General features: G+C 45.7%; 1 protein-coding gene across 5 annotated transcripts in view; it reads left to right on the top strand.

Annotated features, from left to right (window-relative positions):
• TRIM37 (tripartite motif containing 37) overlaps nucleotides 1-21452 on the top strand; it is a 1981866-nt gene that overhangs the window by 724173 nt on the left and 1236241 nt on the right. For all 5 annotated transcript variants that reach the window (XM_069615157.1, XM_069615154.1, XM_069615156.1 and 2 more), the window contains one exon: nucleotides 9032-9099. In XM_069615157.1, coding sequence (XP_069471258.1) covers nucleotides 9032-9099 — 68 coding nt within the window. The remainder of the gene's footprint in view (nucleotides 1-9031; nucleotides 9100-21452) is intronic.

The raw sequence follows: 21452 nt of genomic DNA on the forward strand, positions 1-21452 counted from the left end.
ATCTAATTTCACTCACTCTCCGGGCCTTTTGAGACGATCTCTCTAGTTTTTTTTCAGCTAAGGTCAGTAGCATCTGTGATCAGATACACTTGTCTGGCATCTGCACTGATCTAATGGGCATTGTTACCTCTATTCCTTCGTCTGCATGACAATGGTCTACTTTTACTGTCTTTTCTACTGAGGACGTTGAAGCTGCCACTAGGCGACTTAAATCTGCGTCGCCTTCCGATGCAGTCCCTCTGAGGATTCTAAAGGAAATTATGCCCCACATTCTAGTTTGGGTCACATAAGCAATCCACAACTACTGCATTTTAGGCACTATTCCCATCGAGCTCAAGCAATCGGTAGTGATTTCACTTTCAAAACACCGTCTCTTGACCCCTCTCTACCTGCCAATTTTCATCCCAACACACTCCTCCCGTTCTTCATGAAGCTGCTGGAATCCTTGGTTTCCCCCTTTTCTAGAACACTCTTTCTTAATCCTTTTCAATCTGGCTTTCGCCCTGGTCGGGGTACGGAGAGTGTGCGTGTAATTGCTTATTTATACAGCGCTTATACACAGGTGGAGTGCTTCACATCGCTTCAAGGCGGAAAGGGAAAAAGGGAATACGGTAATCATTCTTAGGCCTTGAAGTTTCCGAATGATCAAACAGAAAAACTAGCATACTAGGCCTGACAGCATTTCTCCTAGTGCAAGTTCATGAAGTGTTAAAGTTGTTGCAAGCTAGGGATGGGGACACAAAAGGGTGGGGGGGGGACAGGACAAACTACCTAGTCCTAATACTTTTAGGTCATGCATGCATACAGACGGAGGTGCAAGGAGGAGAGGGTGGGGGAACAAACATGTCCAGTCCAGCAGTGCCCTGAGTTAAGTGCAGAGAGGTTGTCCCGCTCACGGAGTGTAAGCATGAACATGCATTAAGGCCGGACATAGTGCTGCGTCCCAGAAGCAAGTGCAAAAGACTGGCAGGAGGACCTGGGACGTGTAAGGCTCTGGAGGTGAACCAGGCACCCAGTCAGCAAAAAGTGAACAGTTAGGGAGGAGAAGGAGAGAAAAAGAACTGAGGTTAGCAGGGAAGCGGGAGAGAGGAGGAGGAGGAGGAGGAAGAGAAGAGCAAGGTCTTGAGGAGTTTCCGGAACTTAAGGTGCTCACGATGGAGAGAGGCAGGCAAGCTGTTCCAGGGGGAGGCACCTCCAGGGGATAAAGTTCTACCCCCAAATCTGTTTGTGAAAGTGGCTCTCCCGCAGAGAGTTGGAGGAGGATGAGCGGAGGACTCTATAGGGAAAGTATTTAGGAAGAGCATTGTAGATAGTGCGGGCCCCAGAAAGCCTATGCAGAGGGTCTTGAACGTGATCCTTGCAGCCATGGAGAGCCAGTGGAGGGATTTCAGCGTTGGAGAGATGCTGTCCCTGAGCTTGACGCCATGGATAAGTCTTGCGGTTCTGTTCTGGATGAGTTGTAGAGGACGGAGAGTAGAAGTAGGAAGATTAAGAAAGAGGGTCTTGCAATAGTCCAGCCTAGAGAGAACCAGGACTCTCAAGGTGGTGAGCCTCTGAGGGGAAAGCGAGGAAAGGTAGAATACCTCTGAGGAGGTGCAGTTGGTATTGGGACTTTTTGGAGATGTCGAAGATTAAGAAGAGAAGGAGAGAGTGGAGTTGAAGATCACACCTAGATTTTTTGCCTCATTGGTAGGTGAGGGCGCAGGGCCAAGGGAGGCCGGCCAGTATGAAAGTGGGAAAGCAGGAGCAGGGGTCCCAATGCGTACGATCTCTGTCTTACTAGCGTTCAGGCAGAGATTGTTAGGCGCACTGTATTGCGGGTGACAGTCAATGAGCAAGGAGGCGGAAGAGACCAAGGGTAGCCTGAAGGAGAGTTGCGTGTCATCTGCATAACACTGAAAATTAGAGGTAAAGGTAGAGATGATGTGGAGCAAGGGGGCCATGTGGATATTGAAGAACCAAGGGCATAGGTTAGATCCCAGGGACACACCACAAGTGGAGAGAGTGTTAGAGGAGAGAAAGGACCGAAGGTCCACCTGGCAGGGCCGGTCAGAGAGAAAGGAGGCAAGCCATGCCAGGACCTAATCTATGATGTCCAGGGTATCACGGAGATGGGTGTTCAGAATATTGTGGTTTACTGTGTCGAAAGCAGAAGAGCGGTCGAGAAGAATAAGGACAGAGGGAGATTTAGTCAAGATTTGAGAGCAGGTCTTCACGGATGTACAGAAGAGCAGTTTCTGTGTCTCTGGATGCTCTAAAGCTTGTCTGATGGTCATGGAAACAACCAACCGATTCAGTGTGGAGGGTAAATTGAATGATAGCCAGCTTCTCCAGGAGTTTTCCCAGTAATGGGGGATGGAGATCAGGCGACAGTTTGCTGGCATAGATGAGTCGGCAGAGGGGTACACAGGGTGCTTGAGAGGAGAGGGGAAAACTCCAGTGGCAAAAGATATTGCAGAAGTCGCTCAAGGCTGGGGCTAGAGTGTCAATATTGTCCTTGATGGTTTTGGAGGGGCAGGGGTCCATCTGTTTGGAAGAGGCTTTCATAGACCGCACTTGTCTAGAGACCTCATTAGGTGTGACAGGGGGGAGGGAGGGGAAAAGAGGGGGATGTGTGGGGGCGGCCGAGGGGGCTGCCCCAAAAGATGTTGGTCCAGGAGGGGGGGGGGGGGAAATCAGAAGAGGGAGAGCGAGAGAGGACAGGATGTCCTGTGTTTTGGTGGTGAAATGTGCAGCCAGGGCTGAGCAAAGGGCCAGCGTGGGTGCAGTAGAGGATGGGGGCAGCAGTAGGTTTGGTCAGTTTCATGCAGACTTTGAAAAGTTTGGCTGTGTTAGATGTCGCAGAGATGCAGGCTTGAATGTAGACTCTTCTCTTGGAGCAGATGCAGAGTCTATATTGCCTTTGAAGAAGATGGCAGGCCAGTTTGTCACAGGGTGCACCTGAAGATCCCCATTTCTGTTCCGCTGCTCTGTGCTTGCGTTTAAGGGCAGCCAGATCGGAGTCGTACCAAGAGTTGCACTATTTGGCAGGCTTCAGTCGTACCCTCATGACGGTGCAAGAATGTCAAGAGTGTTGGAGATGGAACGGTGGAAGTTGGAGAGGGCTGGATCAGGGTGGGAGTCAGCCGCAGGAGTAGAATCATGAGAGTAGGTGGGGGCAAAGGCAGGCACTGACGCTCTTTTCATGGGTCGGATGACCTTGAAGGCAGGAGGTGGTGTAGGGTGTGCCATTGCTAAAGGAGAAGAGAGCTTCAAGTGAGAAGAGAGAAGAGAATGATCAGTCCATGAGAGTGAGGTAGTGAGAGGAATAGAGTGTGGGATGTCTGTGAGATGAGAGCATCCAAGGTGTGGCCAGCAGTGTGCGTTGGACCATAGGGTAGAATGGAAAGAGAAAGTTCCTGAAGAGTGCAAAGAGTCAAGGTGGATGTTAAGATCCCCCAGCAGGAAGAGTTGGGAAGAGGAGGGGAGAGAAGAGGCCAGGTCAGCCCATTCTGAGAGGAAGAGGGTGGACTGCGCCAGCTGCAGGTTGAAGGTGGCCAGAGTAAGAGAGGCAACGGGCGAGAGAGAGTACCTGCAGACCAGGCATTCAAACGAGGAGTAAAATTAATGGAAACAGGGATCCACTCAGGAAAGACCAAGGCTACACCACCTCCTGGCCTGTTGGGCCTGGGCATGGAAAGGATCTTGTAGACTTCAGGGAGGAGTGTTTTAAAACTTGTGCTAGAGCTGTACTTAAACCATGTCTCGGGAAGAGCAAGAACATCAAGGTCGAGGAGTTCAAGGATGTGGCAGATGTCAGAGGAGTACTTGACAGCAGAGCAAGAGTTTAGTGCGGCAACATAGAGCAAGTTGCCTGTAAGCGCCAAGAGTGCCTGAGAGATAGTTAGGAGGAGGCAGAGGAGGCAAGGATGACAAGGGTGTCAGTGAGGAGGCTGCAGGCAAGGGAGCCAGGATAGTGGAAGATGGCAAGGGAGCCAGTGTGGAAGAGGCAGCAGGAGGCAACAGAGCTCCAGATGCGGCAGCAATGGGTGGTCAGGGCAGCAGGGTGGAAGAGGACGATGAGGTGGTCGGTGTAGTGCGAGTAGGCAAGGGAGCCTGTACAGGTGAAAGCGACAAAGGGGAGTTGTGAGGGAGGTGGTGAGGTCGGTAGGAGGCAAGGTAGCCAAGGTGGGAATAGTCGGCAAGGGAGCCCGGGCAGCTGTAGGAGCCTGTGAATAGGAAAGTTGAGAAGGTTGTCTTTGTCTGTGATGACCTGGCCCGGTTGGCTGATCGGGTGTGGGGGGCTGCCTTGATTTTGCTAGATCTCTCAGCGGCATTCAACATAGCAGACCATCTTGTGCTGTTTGCATCGCCTTGCCCTGGCCGGCCCCTCGGGACAGGTCCTCTCCTGGTTTGCTTCTTTCCTGACGGACCAAAGCTAGACACTTAACACTTTCCTCCTTCTCTTCTGCTTCCACTTCTTTACTTTGTGTGGTCCCCCAGGGCACTGCCTTGTCCCCCGCATTGTTTAGCATCTGCATTCAGCCTCTTGTTCTGCTCATCCGCTCCAACACTTCAGGTGTTACTCCTTTGCTGCTGACACTCAAATCATCATCTGGCTGGACTCCGGCCAGCCAGACACAGTGTCTCAGTTTAGGAGCTGCCTGGCAGTGGGTAGGTGGATGAGCAACAATTGGCTGAAACTCAACCGGGATAAGACTGAGGTGCTGGTGGTGTACCCACCTCCCCCCACAGTCCTCATTCTATTCATCTTCCTCTCTCAGCTTGGTTCTCGGCCTTCTGAGCTTGGTTCCTGCCCCTTGGTCCCTGACCCACACCTGTGCTTGAGATAAGGAATTTGGGATTCAAATTCTCCTCCTCTCGATCCATTTGGTCCCAGGTGGGTGCGGTCTGTAAGGTTGGGTTCTTTCAACTTAAAATCCTGCATAAAGTCTTACCATTTCTCCCAGCTCTTTTTCGTCCCTTGGTGACTGCTTCTGTGCTCCATAGTTGGTTAGACTATTGTAATTCTTTATTTCTCGCTCAGCCCATCTACTTATTTCGCCGTCTACAGTTACTTCAGACCCTTGCCGCACATGTACTCCATATGGTTCCCATATCTTGCTGATTCTCTGCTCACTTCACTGGCTACCTGTATTGCAACGGGTACAGTTTTGCTGATTCTCTGCTCACTTCACTGGCTACATGTATTGCAACGGGTACAGTTTAAGTCACTCTCAGTGGCTCATGTGGCCTTTTATGGCCTAAGGGCAGAGTATCTGCATGAACAATTCCGCCCCTCCCAACTATCCCGTTTGCTTCACTCTCGGGGTGCATGCCTCCTCCCGGTACCTCGCTAACGATTTGAGCGGGTAGGTGGTCGATACTTGTCAGTGGCAGCAACCAAATTAAGGAATTCCATCTCATTCTCTCTTGGCACCACAAATAATAATTTTGACTTCCAGCACGCTCTAAGGACCAACTTGTTTTAAATATCATGATATTTGCCTTTTAAATCCTGTTGTACTCCTCATATTGCCAGGATGCTTCGGCATACATGCGCTTTATAAATGAAAATAACATAACACATTGGATCCCGTCACTCCCATGTCCCTTTCCCCAACCACCAGTCGTCTTCCATCGTCTGGAAGGGCAGGCACTCATTCAAACAGCACAAATGTATTCTCGGGCACACGTATTTTGCCCTGTTTTTCCAAATGGCCATCAGGCAGGGCTTTAAGAGCGGTTTCTCCTGCAAGCATGTTTTTTTACCAAAGTACTCTTGCCAAAGAGTACTTTGTTTTTTGCCAAAGTGGCTCTTGTGCGATTTTTGCAATGCCTGCTTTCTTTCAGATTCTTAAAGAAACCAGGGTTGGCCCTAACTTTTTGTAGCCGGGGGGGGGGGGGTTGATAATTAATGACAGAGAATTACATATAAAGAACAGTGTATACAGCTACCCCTCCCTCTAGTGTGCAGATATGGTGTCACCTATAACATCTGTGCAGATAAGGACTAAATGCAGCACTGATCCTCAGTATTCCCGCTGCATAAAAAGTTACATTTATTCTTCAATATTTCATCATATATAACATAAACAATTTGTGATAGCTAAAAACAAATTCACATTCATATAGCAAGTAACATATATATAATTCTTGGTGATAAATCATGTGTTCCATTCACAGGGGAATTTAGATTTCCAAAACGGTAACTCCTTTCATTGAGTTGAGCCTGTTGTAAAAACATGTGTTCATTGTTGAAACACCTCAAATATGTTTGCATTCTAAACATATATCTTTGTTCTTTTCAGCAGTTGTTACTAATCTTCCAAATGTATTTCTCTACAACTTGATGGATATCCTGTGGGACTTTTTCTTATCCCAGGATGTTGCTTCTTGTCACTACAAGAATTCATTAATTTTAGACCTCTATTTGGACAGTAATGAAGCTCTATTTTTCAAAAACTAAAAGCCCTTAGCCCTTTGTGGTTTTTGAGGCATTTGATTTCCAAGTAGTTCATGTCCACATCCCCAAGTGAATTGGTTGTTAACTGATATGATAAGATATGGCATTTATAACGCACCTATACACGAGTGTTTCAAGGCGCGACAAGGCAAGGGGGACAATGGGAGGACAAACAACGATCCTACTAGGCCAGGTGTCATTCAGATCGCGCAAATGCAAGGGCAGGGGGGAAAATGGAAAAGTTCGAAGGGGGAAGGGAGAGGGGAAGTGCAGTACATGGGAAGTGGAATAAATATGACACAAATAGCCAGCTAGTGGCAAGTGCAAGGAAGTGCAGACGCAAGTGCTAGAAGGGGGGACTGAAGGGATACAGAAAAAGGTCCCCAAGTGCAGGGGTTGCCAGGGATGCAGTGCAGGTGGGTAATTGACGGGGCCTGGGCCAGAGATCAAAAGGGTGGCCAGGTAGCCAGTGCAATTTCGGTCAGGAATTCAGCAAGGGAGAGGAGGAGAGAAAGCAGAAGCAAAGAGGAAGGTTTTGAGGTGTTTCCGGAACCGGAGATGGTTCTCCTCAAGTTTCAGGGATGCAGGAAGGCTGTTCCATAGAGAGGCCCTGCTGAAGAGAGTAATCTGCCACCAACTCGTTGCTTGGAGAAGCGACTGACCCTAAGGGAGTTGGAGGCAGATGAGCGAAGAGCTCGAGAAGAGAGATATTTAGGTAGAGGGAGTTGAAGGTGTTTCGGTCCCAGACCCCAGAAGGCCTTGTGTACAATGCAGAGGGTTTTGAACTTAATCCTCGCAGCCACTGGGAGCCAGTGCAGAGATTTCAATCCTGGAGAGATACAGTCCCTGGGCTTGAGGCCAAGGACAAGTCTCGCAGTCCTGTTCTGGATAAGTTGCAGAGGGCGGAGAGTAGAGGCAGGCAAATTCATAAGGGTCCATTCCCACCTCTACTTTTACTTTGTCATTGCCAGATTTGGTTCTGCCAATTGCAGTGGCATATTCTAGGCAGCCCCTTCTATTGGGGGAAGCTATCCTCTGACTCCGGGCTCAAGCACCTTCTTGCCACCCCTGCCTCCACCACCTCAGTACCACAATGCTCTGCCTTTGATCCCTCCCCTTGGAGCCTGTGGCTCCATCTAACTGGTAAGTGAGCAATCCACCTGAAGCATATTCCATAACTTCAGGATAGATTTCTGGGATAATGACAGGCCTATCACCCTTTGGGGAGGGCTGGGGGCGGATGTACACACCTCTTATTAACATCCTGTATTTCCTATACACCAGAAATACCCACTGCAGACTCTGAACTAGAGGAGAAATATCCCTCATCTACGATGGTGCTGTAGAAATGGATTTCTGGGGTCATGGAGTTTCGGCACTAAAATATTCTGTGACCACAGCCAGCTGAGACTGGTGTTTTGGCAGCTATTTGGACTATAGGCTGACAAACCGAGGCCCACCTTTCAAGCAGATCTGAACAAGGAGGCTCTAAATCTGTGTGACAAGCCTCAATTGCACCTACAAAGAATGCTTGAGGTCAAATGCATACCCTGCTTCCTTTGCCGTATGGTCTTTTGCCTTCTAGAATGCCTTTGCAGGCTGGCGAACGGTGGGCTGGAGGGTTGTCCTGATCGATAGCTGTGGTTAATATTGATTTAAAACCTTGCAGTCATCCTTCAGTTTTGTATCGTCACCTTGAGTGGGACTGGTATCCTCTGATGTGGGTTCCAAGCTTGCTGGACCTAGGGACGTAAGCTACACTGCACCAATGAGCCTGAAACATGTTTGGGGTTGAATTTGGTCTTGTGAAGGGATGAGACCTTGCAGTTTGGACCTGTCTAATTTGCATATACTTTTTTGCATTCAGGCTGAAAAACGATTATCTGGAGGGTTGCCCAGACCAAAGCCTATGGTTATGAGCGAGTTAAAACCTTAGAGCTATCACCCTTCAGTTTTGCAGATGAAAATTGAATAGCTTTCTTGAGCAACATAATAAAGGAGATTCCTGGGTTTGAAAAGGTTTCCAGGCCATTCTTTTTCAAACACCTTTATTGGCTTTCTTGTATTTTTTCTGATGCTTAAAAAGTGTGTTGCACTTTAGTAAAATGTCTTAGGATGTGTGTTGTTTAGGCAGAGAATTGAGTTTAATATTTGAAAGACAATTTCCCAACCATATTCCTGTTAGAAAATAGCATTTCTGTTTGGGGATACATTTTGTATGAATACTGGCATGTATGGCCATCTTGAAAACTTAAGGTGAATTACCCAGAAAGCAATTCCCTGAAGCTGCAAACCCATCCCATCCTACTGTTGGGGGAAAAAAGTGAAATTCTTTAAATGGCCGGATTCTACTAACTTTGTTAGAGAGGTCTATTTTCTTAAAATTAAAAAAAACACACTTTGAATTGCTGTTTTTTTTAAGGTGTAGAGAATTAACAAAATATACGTGGAACTCTAATTGGACTCACATGCACACATAATGTGGATGTATGTATCTGTCATGTTTATATAAATAGACGAGCTGCAGATTTATATGAGCTTTTAATGAGTGGTGTTTCTTCTTAGAATTCTTTGTTTATATTTCAGATCAGAAGAAATCATTAACACAAGAGACAGAGCTTCTGGAATCGCTGCTGCAGGAGGTAGAACATCAGGTGAATAAGTTTAATTTTAAAGAAAAATATTAAATAATTTGTGATCACTTTGATTAAACATCTGCTGCTCTATGATCCAGTAAATTCAAGCAAATGACATGAATACATTGATTATTGCCCTATTTGAATGTACATTACTAGAACCATATGCATAAAATGTAATGTAATTCAAGTACATAGTGTTTTGCAGAGAAGTAAGATTAGTTCAAATTTGGTTTGCTACATGTTCACATAATGCCTGCTTGAATGGGAAGAGGACTCCCCGTTTGGCTCACAGGTTTTGCTGCATTGTACTACTCAATATTGTCCAAATTGAGCAGTTGACCTAGTGACAGTCCATGACCTCTCACCGACTATATTGGACCTTGTACGGTCGTGGGCCCCATGCACTGTGCACTACTGCTTAACTCCTGCCTATTCACTGTGTCCCAATCTACCTACAGCGGCACCTATACGTGCACTATGTATGCCGCCACTTACCGGTACTGGCTGCCATACCTACTGTTTGCCATACTAGCGATAGCTCTATCTGCCAGTTGTGGGTACCCTTCCCACGACTGCACCACACTTCTACCCAACCATCGCAAGTTTAAAGGCACAGAGATCGGGCATCAAACCTGCATCACTCCTACCCTCACTGAAGCCCAACACGAACACACTACTAACCAGTCCCAACCTCCCGTGTTCCACCGCAGCGAGAAATCTCAGACTCCGTGCTAGGCTACCTAGAATCTACGAACACCAAAGCAGATTTACGCAGAAACTTAGTCCGCATACAGTGAAAGACAATGCTGCCAGAACATACTCCAGGAAGTCAAATAATATCTCCCCTCCTACTAACACCACAACGACTAGTAGTAGCACCATTAATAAACTACATTATCGTGCTCCCATTACTAAGCCACACCTTAAAGTCAGTCAGGACAAACCCCCCACCACCATCCTTCAAAATATAAACAAATCTAATATTAAGGGCGCCTTAAGTAACGCCAGATCTCTGGTGGCTCATGCTACTGAGATAGCTGACCTGATCCAGGCAGCTGATTACGATTTCCGAGCAATAACAGAATCTTGGCTACACCCATCCTATTAGCAGTCCCTTACAAACATACCATCTTCAGAGCTGACAGAGCTAATGCCATGCAGTTATTGCCAGGTCCAGCCTTGCCATGAGAATCGCTCCTTCACCAGTGGTTAATTCCTGCGAACTACTCACTATCAAAATACCTATCTCTGACTCCCATACGCTGACAGCACATCTTATCTACAGACCTCCAGGGCCTATTGGCTCCTTCGAGGAAGATATATCCATAATCTTAGCGGACTACTCTAAAGCCTCCTCGCAAATATTATTGTTGGGAGATTTCAACCTGGGCTTCAACAACCCCAGTGACCAACAAGCTTTAGCTGTAGTCAATGTGCTCACTGAACTGGATTTTATCCAAAGAGTTTACCCAGCCTACCCATGATCAAGGTAGAACCCTGGACTGGGTGGCAGATTTCAACTGTAATACAGCTTTAACTGCCATCACTCCTCAACTATACACTGATCACTTCCTTCTGTCCTTCACCATCGCATGCCAATCCCACATCTAATAAGGTGAATTCTATAGCCCCTCCTACCCTAACCAGAAACAAAAAAAACATTACGGTGGACACATATTCTCCCCACTCTCAACTCACTGCCAGCATCATCTGACCCCGACACATTAATAGACGTGTATAATGCCACCATGACCAGAGACTTGGACATCATTGCCCCCCTTCAAAAACTATGTAAAAGCAAACCAGGAGCTCACCTGAACACCTGGTTCACCCCCCATCTCAAATCAATGAGATCCGATAAGAGAAAACTTGAATTCTTATGGAGACACTCACCTACAGAGGAAAACAAAACCAACCTGATTAACATTCTGCCCAATGGAAAAAGGAAATGATTTGCACCAAGCAGGAAACTTATAACAATAGGATTCACCAAGCCAGTTCAAATACTAAGGAATTCTGTTATCCTAAAGGATTTGGAGGCCCCCATACAACCCACAGACGATTGTCTAAAGCAAAGGATAAACTATGGTGCGTAAAGCAAAGGATAAACTATGGTGCACCAACATTCAGACTGCCCTCTCTAATAAAATTGCTCTTCTTCATATAATAAGATTGCTGACAAAAGAGCAAATTTACCCAACCTAGATAGTCATGAGAACATAAAGACGGCCTCGACCAATCTACCACAACAATTCAGATTTGCACGAGTTTCTATTCGTGAGGTAGAAAAAATTATCTTATCTCTCAAACCATCAAACTGTAAGGGAGATAGTTGCCCATCCCAGATCATCAAAGATGCCGCCAGAGACTTGGCACCCTTCATAGCCAAACTAATCGATGCCTCCTTCACCTCTGGCACCGTCCCAAATAATCTAAAGGAGTCTTGGGTCTTACCCCGCCTAAAAAAAACAATCTCTAGACCCATCCATTCCAATCTTAAAGCCCAAATCGACGAACAGAAAGACAAGGGCAAAATAGCCTTGCTACTTCTCCTTGATCTTTTTGCTGCTTTCGATCTGGTGGATCACAAAGTGCTTTGTAAACACCTTGACTCAGCAGCCCACTTTTCACAAGACGCTATAGCATGGATCAAATCCTTCTTAAATAACAGGACCATAAGAGTCTTTTCACCTTCCGCAGCTGCGGATCCTATCCCGATCACTTGTGGCGTGCCGCAGGGTTCCTGCGTCGCGCCAACAATGTACAATATATTCACGAAACCATTGTTCGATGATCTAGACCATCTGGGTGTCGTCTACACAAATTATGCAGGTGACACCCAGATCCTCATTCCATTCACTGGAGTCTATGACAAGGACACTGCACTCGTAAATAAAATGTATCTCGTCATCCAAGCATGGATGGCCGCCCAAGGCCTATGCTTGAATGACGATAAAACTGAGATTATCATTCTCGCTACCCCCCTAACCTGAACAAACTCAACCCCAAGTACACCTCATTTAACATTGATGGCAACCACATCCAAGTGGTCAAAGAGGTCAAAACCTTCGACTTTTACATAGATTCCACTCTCACCCTTGGCAAACAGGTAAACGCTATGGCCTCGGCCACAGCATACACCTGCAGGCTGATCAGAGCATGCAAACCGTTTCTTTCAAAACACAGTTGCACTACTCTAGCAGAGCCCTCATACTCTCCAAGATGGATTATTGCAATGCATTATGTCTGGGTGCCAGCAAGCACACTATCAACAAAATCCAAATCCTCTAAAATAATGCCCTCAGAGCAGCACACAGCATTCCCAGGAGAGATCATATCTCAGAACTAAGGAGACAAAATTAATGGTTATCTATTAAAGACAAAATCTTCATCAAAACCGTCTCGCTAACACATAAGTGTCTCACCAAAGCTGCCCCTAGCTACCTCTCTGATAGAATCATCAGGAGAACCTCAGAACGCCCTACTAGAACAGAGAATGCATCCTGCCTGGTCGTCCCCAGATATAAACTGAAAAAGGCCGGGAGGAGAGTTTCCCTGTTATGGCGGCACAGCACTGGAACGTCCTCCCTCCACCACTGAGAGCTGACCAACATTCCCCAAATGCAGGCGCAATACCTTGATCTGGCTTAGAGCCAAGGATCAGGGCCCCATCTAAATGTCTGACATTACCTCTCTGCATAAACTTTTCTGTCATTTATAATGACACCTGTACATAATTACTGTAATCCTTTGTATTTTAGTGTCCTTTTGTACACAACTATGACAAATTCCTTTGTTATGCAACTGTCATGCATGCTGGACATTTTACCTCTGCATCTGGAACTCCGTCTGTACGCTGAATGGGTTATGCTCATAGAACTGCTAGACTGTTTTATTTGAGATGGAGGTTGTTTGATATATTACCAGGAAAACGACGTCTGCATTATTCACGTTGTTGAATTCACGTGATTCAGGATAGTCACGTGTTTTACGGCAGAACGTTCATAAGCAGCGTGGATACGTGGCTCGCTGCTTCTGATTGAACATTTTTGGCGTCTTGGTAGCTGAACTTTTCATCTGCTTCCTCGCATCCCGTCAGCTGCTTCCTTGGCCTTCATCGACGTGTTTCCTTCACACGCAATCTCCTGCATCTGCCTTCAGCAGGTTTTGTTAGCGTGTCTTCTCACACGCGGCTTCCTGTTTCATTTGTATGCTGTTTTCCTGTCCGCGTGCAAGTTTCCACTTTCAATCCCACGCGGACGCTGGAACTCTTCAAGCGCGGATGGCCTGGCTGTGTGTACTTGGTTTGCGTGCAAAATCACATGTGGACGCTGGAACTCTTCAAGCGGCTGTCCTGGCTGCGTGTACTTGATTCGCGTGTAAAATCCCACACGGACGCTGGAACTCTTCAAGCGCGGATGGCCTGGCTGTGTGTACTTGGTTTGCGTGCAAAATCACATGTGGACGCTGGAACTCTTCAAGCGCGGCTGTCCTGGCTGCGTGTACTTGGTTCGCGTGTATCCAGCACGCGGTTGATTTGAACCTGTGAGGAAATAACAGGTGGACTCATTTCAATTTTTTTCCTTGTGGCAGAGGAACGTGTATCTACAACTTTTATTTGAAGGTGTCTGTGCACAGAACTATGGACGCTATCCTGTGGTGCACCAACCCGGTATCTAGCGAGAGCCTCATGCCAATCGGGATAAGTCTCCCTTACTAACCTTCCCTCCTTTGTCGTTGTTTTTTTTTTCCTGGATTTCTTCATTGTCTTTGGTGGATAGTCCAGTTCTACGCCTACCGGTTAGGGTTGGAATAATTTGCATTATTGCCATTCTATCAGAGAGGCTAATTGCGATAGTTTCTCATTATGCTTTATTTTTCCTAGGCTGCTTTCCTATTACTCTCCCACATCCTTTCCAGTGATCCTTCTCTCTGCCTGTTTTGGGATTTATGACAGAATCAGAAGCCATGGAGGGTACGGATCCTTTAAAGGTTCTGACTCAATTAATCACAGATTTGAGGAATGAAATGATTACGGCACAGGACTGTTGGGGAGAATTCTCTGTAAGGCTAATTTCCCAAACCTAGTGAGTCCCCCAGCAGCTTTGCTGGATTTTTGGCGTTTATTTTTTTCTCTCCTGCTATGAGTGAGATTCTTTTGCTCCCACTCTTAGACATGATTTGAGGTGTTCCTTTCACTTTCCATGTGTTTTATGGGCTATGGGGTATTTTACTCCATAGGGTCTCATGTGTTTTTTTTATGTGGGTTACACAGTACCCTCCGTGCCATAACCCAGGGGTGTCGTAGCGACCCCCCAACATAGACTCCATACCCTGGAACGGACTACTGTCTCCCAGGGCATGTAAAGTCACCATTGGCTTTACTAGTCCCAAATTATGAACAGAAACCAGTACAAACCATCATATTATATTGTGGACGTACTGGTCGGGGCAATTGGATTGCCCCGGGGTCTGTTGTTCGAGGGGGCAATCGATTCGCCTCGATCCTCCCCCCCCCCCCCCTCCCCCCGATCGAGTTTTGGCTGGTGGCAATGGATACTACTTTTTATATTCGACCGCAAATATATCTCTATGGGATTTTCCCATTGTTCGAGGCAACCAACTTTAATTATTTAATTCTTATAGCCTCGAACATACCGCCGGTTTATTGATTTAATATTAATTCACTGGTTGGTATTTTTTGCCAGAACTCGATTCTAAAATGGCGTTTGTGTTCTCTTCTGTGACTCCAACCCAATTCGAGCCCTTTGTTCCACTTTTTGGCGGGCTTCTCCACAGAAGCCTCCAAAAGTGGTGCTACTCTGTCTGGGTACCACAGCGGGTGTGGGAGGGGGTTTAGGCACCCTGGACTGAGTTACCTTGGTAACTCAAGTCGCACTCTTGTGTGATTGGCCCAGGTGGTGAGCCGGCCGGCCGGCGGTCGTGTTTATTCTTTAACTCCCAAAGAAGATGCTGTCTTAAAAGACTACATTGATAAGGCTCTTGATATGGGGTTCATACGGCCACCCCAATCGCCTGCTGCCTCTCCATTATTCTTTGTTCCTAAAAAAGAGGCAGACCTAAGGCCATGCATAGATTACAGGGCTCTTAACGACATCACCATAAAGAACCAATATCCATTACCCTTGATAAATGTTTTGTTAGATCAACTTGGCACTTCTGTGTATTTTTCTAAATTAGATTTACGGGGAGCATACAATCTGGTTCGCATCCGTGAAGTCGATGAGTGGAAGACCGCTTTCAAGACGCGGTACAGCCTATACGAATATCTGGTGATGCCTTTTGGTCTCTGTAACGCTCCAGCCATGTTTCAGTTCTTCATGAACGACATCTTCAGAGACATGATGGACCAGTATGTGGGGATATATTTGGATGATATATTGATATATTCATCATCTTTTTCAGAACATGTAAAACATGTGTCCGCTGTTCTACAAAGACTCAGAGAGAACAAACTCTTTGTTAAAGCAGAGAAATGTCTTTCATACACAGGAAGTTGAATTTCTGGGTTATATCACCACCAACCACGGTGTCCGAATGAGCCGTTCCAAAGTGAAAGCTATATTGAATTGGCCTATTCCACATAATGTCAAGTCTCTACAGTCATTCCTAGGTTTTGCGAATTTCTATCGCAGATTTATCCGTTCCTTCTCCAAAATAGTGGCCCCATTGACAGCCTTGACTAGTTCCAAAGTACCATTCTGTTGGAATCCGAACGCCCAAGAAGCATTTGAGACACTAAAGGAAGCGTTTACCACTGCACCTGTACTCCAGCATCCCGACCCTGATTGTCAGTTTATTGTGGAAGCGGATGCTTCCAGTGTCGCTACGGAAGCAGTTCTTTCACAAATCTGTGCAGAAACCAAAGAGGAGCATCCAGTTGCTTTCTTTTCTCGTAAGCTAACACCTTATGAACAGAACTATACCGTTACTGAACGGGAATTGCTTGCGATCAAGGATGCTTTTCGAGAATAGCGACATCATCTTCTTGGTGCCAAACATCAGGTGTTGGTGTATTCAGATCATCGGAATCTTCAGGCATTCAAAACTGAGATGTCTTACTGCTCGCCAGGCTAGATGGCATATGTTTTTTGCTCAATTTGATTTCCAAATCACATATTGCCCTGCCAGACAACATGTTAAATCAGATGCTTTATCTCGCATCAGTGAGAAGGTGAAGGAAGATCCTCCGATTCAAAATACGTTGTTGGCAGATCATGTGATATGTAGTTGTTCTGCACAGTCTTCCCTCAAACATGAATTACAGGAATGGGTGAAACAAAATCCAAGATTGGTTCAGGAGTTGAATCTAGACATCCACAACGATTTACCTTTCACACAAGGGGTGCTTTATCTACCAACAGAAACCACTCGGAACCGGGCTCTCACTTGGGGACACGATTCAATTGTGGCAGCCCATCCTGGACAAAAGAAAACCCTTGAGCTGCTCAAGAGATGGTGTTGGTGGCCTTCTATTACACAATCTTTGCCTGTGCCTCACAAACCTTGGTACATGATATCAATGGATTTTGTGGTGGAACTCCCAAGTAATAATGGTTACAATACCATATGGTTTGTGGTAGACTATTTTACTAAATTGGCTCTTTTTGTTCCCTGTATTGGGTTACCAACAGCTGCGGTGCTGGCTGACATATTTATCAGGCATATCTTCTTGTTATTTGGTCTACCTTCAGTGATAATTACTTACAGGGGCTCACAGTTTGCCTCCCGTTTTTGGAAAGCACTAACCTCAGCATTACTTATCGATGACAGGATGTCTAGTGCTTATCATCCCCACAGACGGACAGACTGAGAGGACCAATAGCACTATGGAACAATACCTGCAGTGATTGTGTCTTCAGTTTCAGTCAGACTGGATCACTGTCCTGCCAGCAGCAGATTTTGCCTACAATAATTCCTACCATAGTGCCATAGGCACTTCATCTTTCTATGCTTTATGTGGGCAACACCCCAAATCCATTCTGTTGGATTCCGGTTTGTCTTTGGACACTCCTGCAACCGTTCGTAATATCAGTGATCTAAAAAATATACAGGCGAAGGTAATACAGCAGTTGGAGCGGGCTAAAAAAAAGAGATAAGTACTATGCTGATACACATTAGAGAACCCGCACCAGTCTTCAAAGCAGGCATGAGAGTATGGCTGTCCACTAAGAACTTGATGATAGCGGGGAAAAAAGAAACTGTTACCTAGGTACATAAGGCCATGTGAGGTGCTCAAGGTGATTAACCCGGCTGCTGTCTGCCTGGCATTGCCACAACGATGGCGAGTGCATCCAGTATTTCATGTCTCACTCATTAAACCAAGCTCTGATGCCACTAGACTGCCTATACGGTCTGTTGCTATTTCTGTGAAAGGATCAGACGAATTTGAGGTACAAGAAATACTGGATATGAGATTACGTTCGCGCAGGCCTTATTATCTGGTGGACTGGAAAGGTTATGGCCCAGAAGACAGATCGTGGGAACCTCTTTCCAATATCCATGCTCCCGCTTTGAGAAAAGTCCCCTTGAAGAGGGGAGATGCTGCTCCTTTGAGGGGTGGCACTGTCATGCATGCTGGACATTTTACCTCTGGATCTGGAACTCCGTCTGTACGCAGAACGGATTATGTTTATAGAACTGCTAGATCGTTTTATTCGAGATGGAGGTTGCTTGATGTACCGGGAAAACGACATCTGCATTATTCATGTCGTTGAATTCACGTGATTCAGCATAGTCACAGCAGAACGTTCATAAGCAGCGTGGATACGTGGTTCGCTGCTTTTGATTGAACATTTTTGGCGTCTTGGTAGCTGATCTTTTCATCTGCGTCCTCGCATTCTGTCAGTTGCTTCCTTGGCCTTCATCGACGTGTTTCCTTCACATGCGATCTCCGGTGTATCTGCCTTCAGCAGGTTTTGTTAGCGTGTCTTCTCACACGCAGGTTCCTGTTTCATTTGTATGCTGTTTTCCTGTTCGCGTGTAAGTTTCCACTTTCAATCCCACGCGGACGCTGGAACTCTTCAAGCGCAGCTGGCCTGGCTGCGTGTACTTGGTTCGTGTGCAAAATCGCACATGGACGCTGGAACTCTTCAAGCGGCTGTCCTGGCTGCGTGTACTTGATTCGCGTGTAAAATCCCACACGGACGCTGGAACTCTTCAAGCGCGGATGGCCTGGCTGTGTGTACTTGGTTTGCGTGCAAAATCACATGTGGACGCTGGAACTCTTCAAGCGCGGCTGTCCTGGCTGCGTGTACTTGGTTCGCGTGTATCCAGCACGCGGTTGATTTGAACCTGTGAGGAAATAACAGGTGGACTCATTTCAATTTTTTTCCTTGTGGCAGAGGAACGTGTATCTACAACTTTTATTTGAAGGTGTCTGTGCACAGAACTATGGACGCTATCCTGTGGTGCACCAACCCGGTATCTAGCGAGAGCCTCATGCCAATCGGGATAAGTCTCCCTTACTAACCTTCCCTCCTTTGTCGTTGTTTTTTTTTTCCTGGATTTCTTGATTGTCTTTGGTGGATAGTCCAGTTCTACGCCTACCGGTTAGGGTTGGAATAATGTGCATTATTGCCATTCTATCAGAGAGGCTAATTGCGATAGTTTCTCATTATGCTTTATTTTTCCTAGGCTGCCTTCCTATTACTCTCCCACACCCTTTCCAGTGCTCCTTCTCTCTGCCTGTTTTACCAGTCAGAGAGTTGTATCATTTGGAATGTCTAAATTGACATTACTACTATCAAATCGTGTGAATTCAAGGATCCGGAAGACCCCTATCAATTGTATCCTTTTTGGTTACTGTATCCTTTTCATAAGATACTTTGGGGATTTATGACAGCAACCTTCGTGTATATCCTGTTACAATGAGTGTAATCCATGCATAACCTGTAAATCCTGTAACATCGTGTATATATTTTACTCTAACTGTTGCAACTCATGCTTAAAGTCTACTTGTAACCTTGCTGCGCCCAAATACGCTCAGGTGTGGTGTGCCCGACAAATAAATAAACAAATATATTTTTCTTTTTCTAAGAGATCCTCGTGTCTCTACTTTTAAAAAAAGGTTTTGGTCCCTCTCTTGCACTTTTTAGTATTTAAAGTAGGGGTGTACCGAACTTCGGCTTCGAGTAAGTATTTGGCAGAATTCCGGCTGAAAAAGATCTATTCGGCCCCAGCCAAATAGTTTCTTGCTATTCGGCTCTTGCCGAATACTTTGTCATTCTCATTTGAATACAATACAAGGAGAACTCAGAAAGGCAAATATAGACTTCAGTTTGCAAACCTGAATAGAATTAGACTAGACACTTAGCCACAAGACCAGACAAATTGTTATCACGCAGCTGTAAAATATCTTATATTGTAATCTGCTCTTTAGGACATGTTTTGCTACATATTCTTAGACATGAAAGGTGCTCACCTTTTACACTTAGTCAGCAAGAATACAGGAACATCTTTTCTTTTGGCGAACGTTTAAATGCAATGTGCACTTTTCCGGTTGGAAAAGACAAACTGAAAGAAATGCACATATTTCACTTTAGGATACATTCAGTTCCTGTCATGTCACTTCCCTTTGCGTATGTCAAAGTCGCCCCTTTCTTTTTTTAATGACTTGGGTCCTGAGTTTAACATGATCTGATATTTGAATGATAAGGTGCATATGTTTGTGTATTAGTGAGAAGGAGTGGTGAGTTTAAGTGAAAAGTGAGCAGCATTTGTTCCTATGGGCCATGCCCATAGAGAAACATTAAGAATTCACAATGGGTAGTGGAGACTAGCAGGGCTCGGTTAGGTGGGGGCGTATTACTCTGCCTGACATAACAGACCTCTCGGAGGAATTTATGTTGGGTAATCTCTCCAGTTCCAAAGTGGGCCAGTGTGTGACAACGGGTAAAGATAGGTGTGAGGTCTCTGTATGAGACAGTCAGAGAGCTATGCTCTGTTCTTGTTATTTGTAAGATGTAGAGTTGGGAGAGCCAGAGAATTCCTGTGATGTGCCAAGTTGGGCCGAGACTTGGAGTCCAGCCTGGACCAAGGTGCAAATGTGGGCTGAACGGGCAAAATGAGCATGCAAGTATTGGAACCAAAGACACCATTGCTGACACTCTGCCGGCATACAGTGCAATCCCCCATTACTTGCATCCTGCCTCCCCCGCACCTCCACAAACTTCCTATATGGTGCCTGCAAACTCCTTACACAAATACCATACATGGCATTCCACCTACCACCTCAACAACACAAATCCCCTACCTGGAATTCCGCTTGCCCATCGCTACTAAACATAAATCCCTGCATGGTCTCCCACCTCCCCAGACCACACAGAGAGAAAACACCATACACCTACTCGAAGCAATCAGACAATGAAGGTTAAATCTGATTATTTTCTGGCTTTTATACTTTAAATAAAGATGCTGCATTGATTACAATGAAGGGAAATAAAAGTATAGAATGCATTTAAAATGGTGCTTTTAAAAAAAAATAAGTGTGTTCTTTAAAATTTGGAACATGAATTATTAATTAAAGCAACTATTGGGTATTCAGCAGAATGCTAAATATGCTATTCGGCACAGCCCTGATTTTAAATAATGTTGAGTAACTGCTCCAGTCACTGGTGGAAGTGGAGTTCAAGAGTTTAAGATGCCTACCTAGTGCTGTAATGGCCATGCTTTGGCAAGAGTATATTTCAAGCAACTGCAGCCTGCTGCACAGTCTGATGCCCCCAAAATTACTGGAGGAGCTGAGATATCGCCACATTACAGGTGTCTCCATCTGCCATTAAGTTGAAAGGACTGCATCACTGTGAAAATTAGCGCATGGACAAATTCCTGGGATGCATTTTACCACCATGTAATTATGACCCTGCTAATTATTTCTCATAACTATTTATTGCATGTTGGGAACATGACAGAAATGCAGCAGCGGAAAAGGAATAGATTGGTAGTGATTTGCAATGTTAATTTATTTTCACTTTCAGTAATTAATGGATTCTAAAATTTGTAATGCTTTAATCCCCAGCATGGGGTCTTCCCGTCAGGCTGGGAATCCTCGTTAAAAGAAAAAAACAGTTTCACTTTCACTTAAAAACTGTATTTCTCCTTTAAGCCAATCACTGTCCTCTGGGTCATACGACCCCCATCCAATGAGATTCCTCTCTCTAAGCCCCTCCTTTGGCAGCAATCTTCAGATTTTTACTGCATACTTCACTGGTGGGAGTCCTCGAGTTTGCTCTGCGAGCTACTTCTACTTTTTTTGTGTTTTTCGACAGGAAAAGGTTCTATTTTTGTTCCAAAAGAGCCTATGTGTTCTTTTCTCCATCTGCCGACAGCGGGGATCCGTTGTCGGT

Source organism: Ambystoma mexicanum, chromosome 9 (assembly GCF_040938575.1).
Source record: "Ambystoma mexicanum isolate Mex_15411 chromosome 9, UKY_AmexF1_1, whole genome shotgun sequence".
NCBI classification, from domain to species: Eukaryota; Metazoa; Chordata; class Amphibia; order Caudata; family Ambystomatidae; genus Ambystoma; species Ambystoma mexicanum.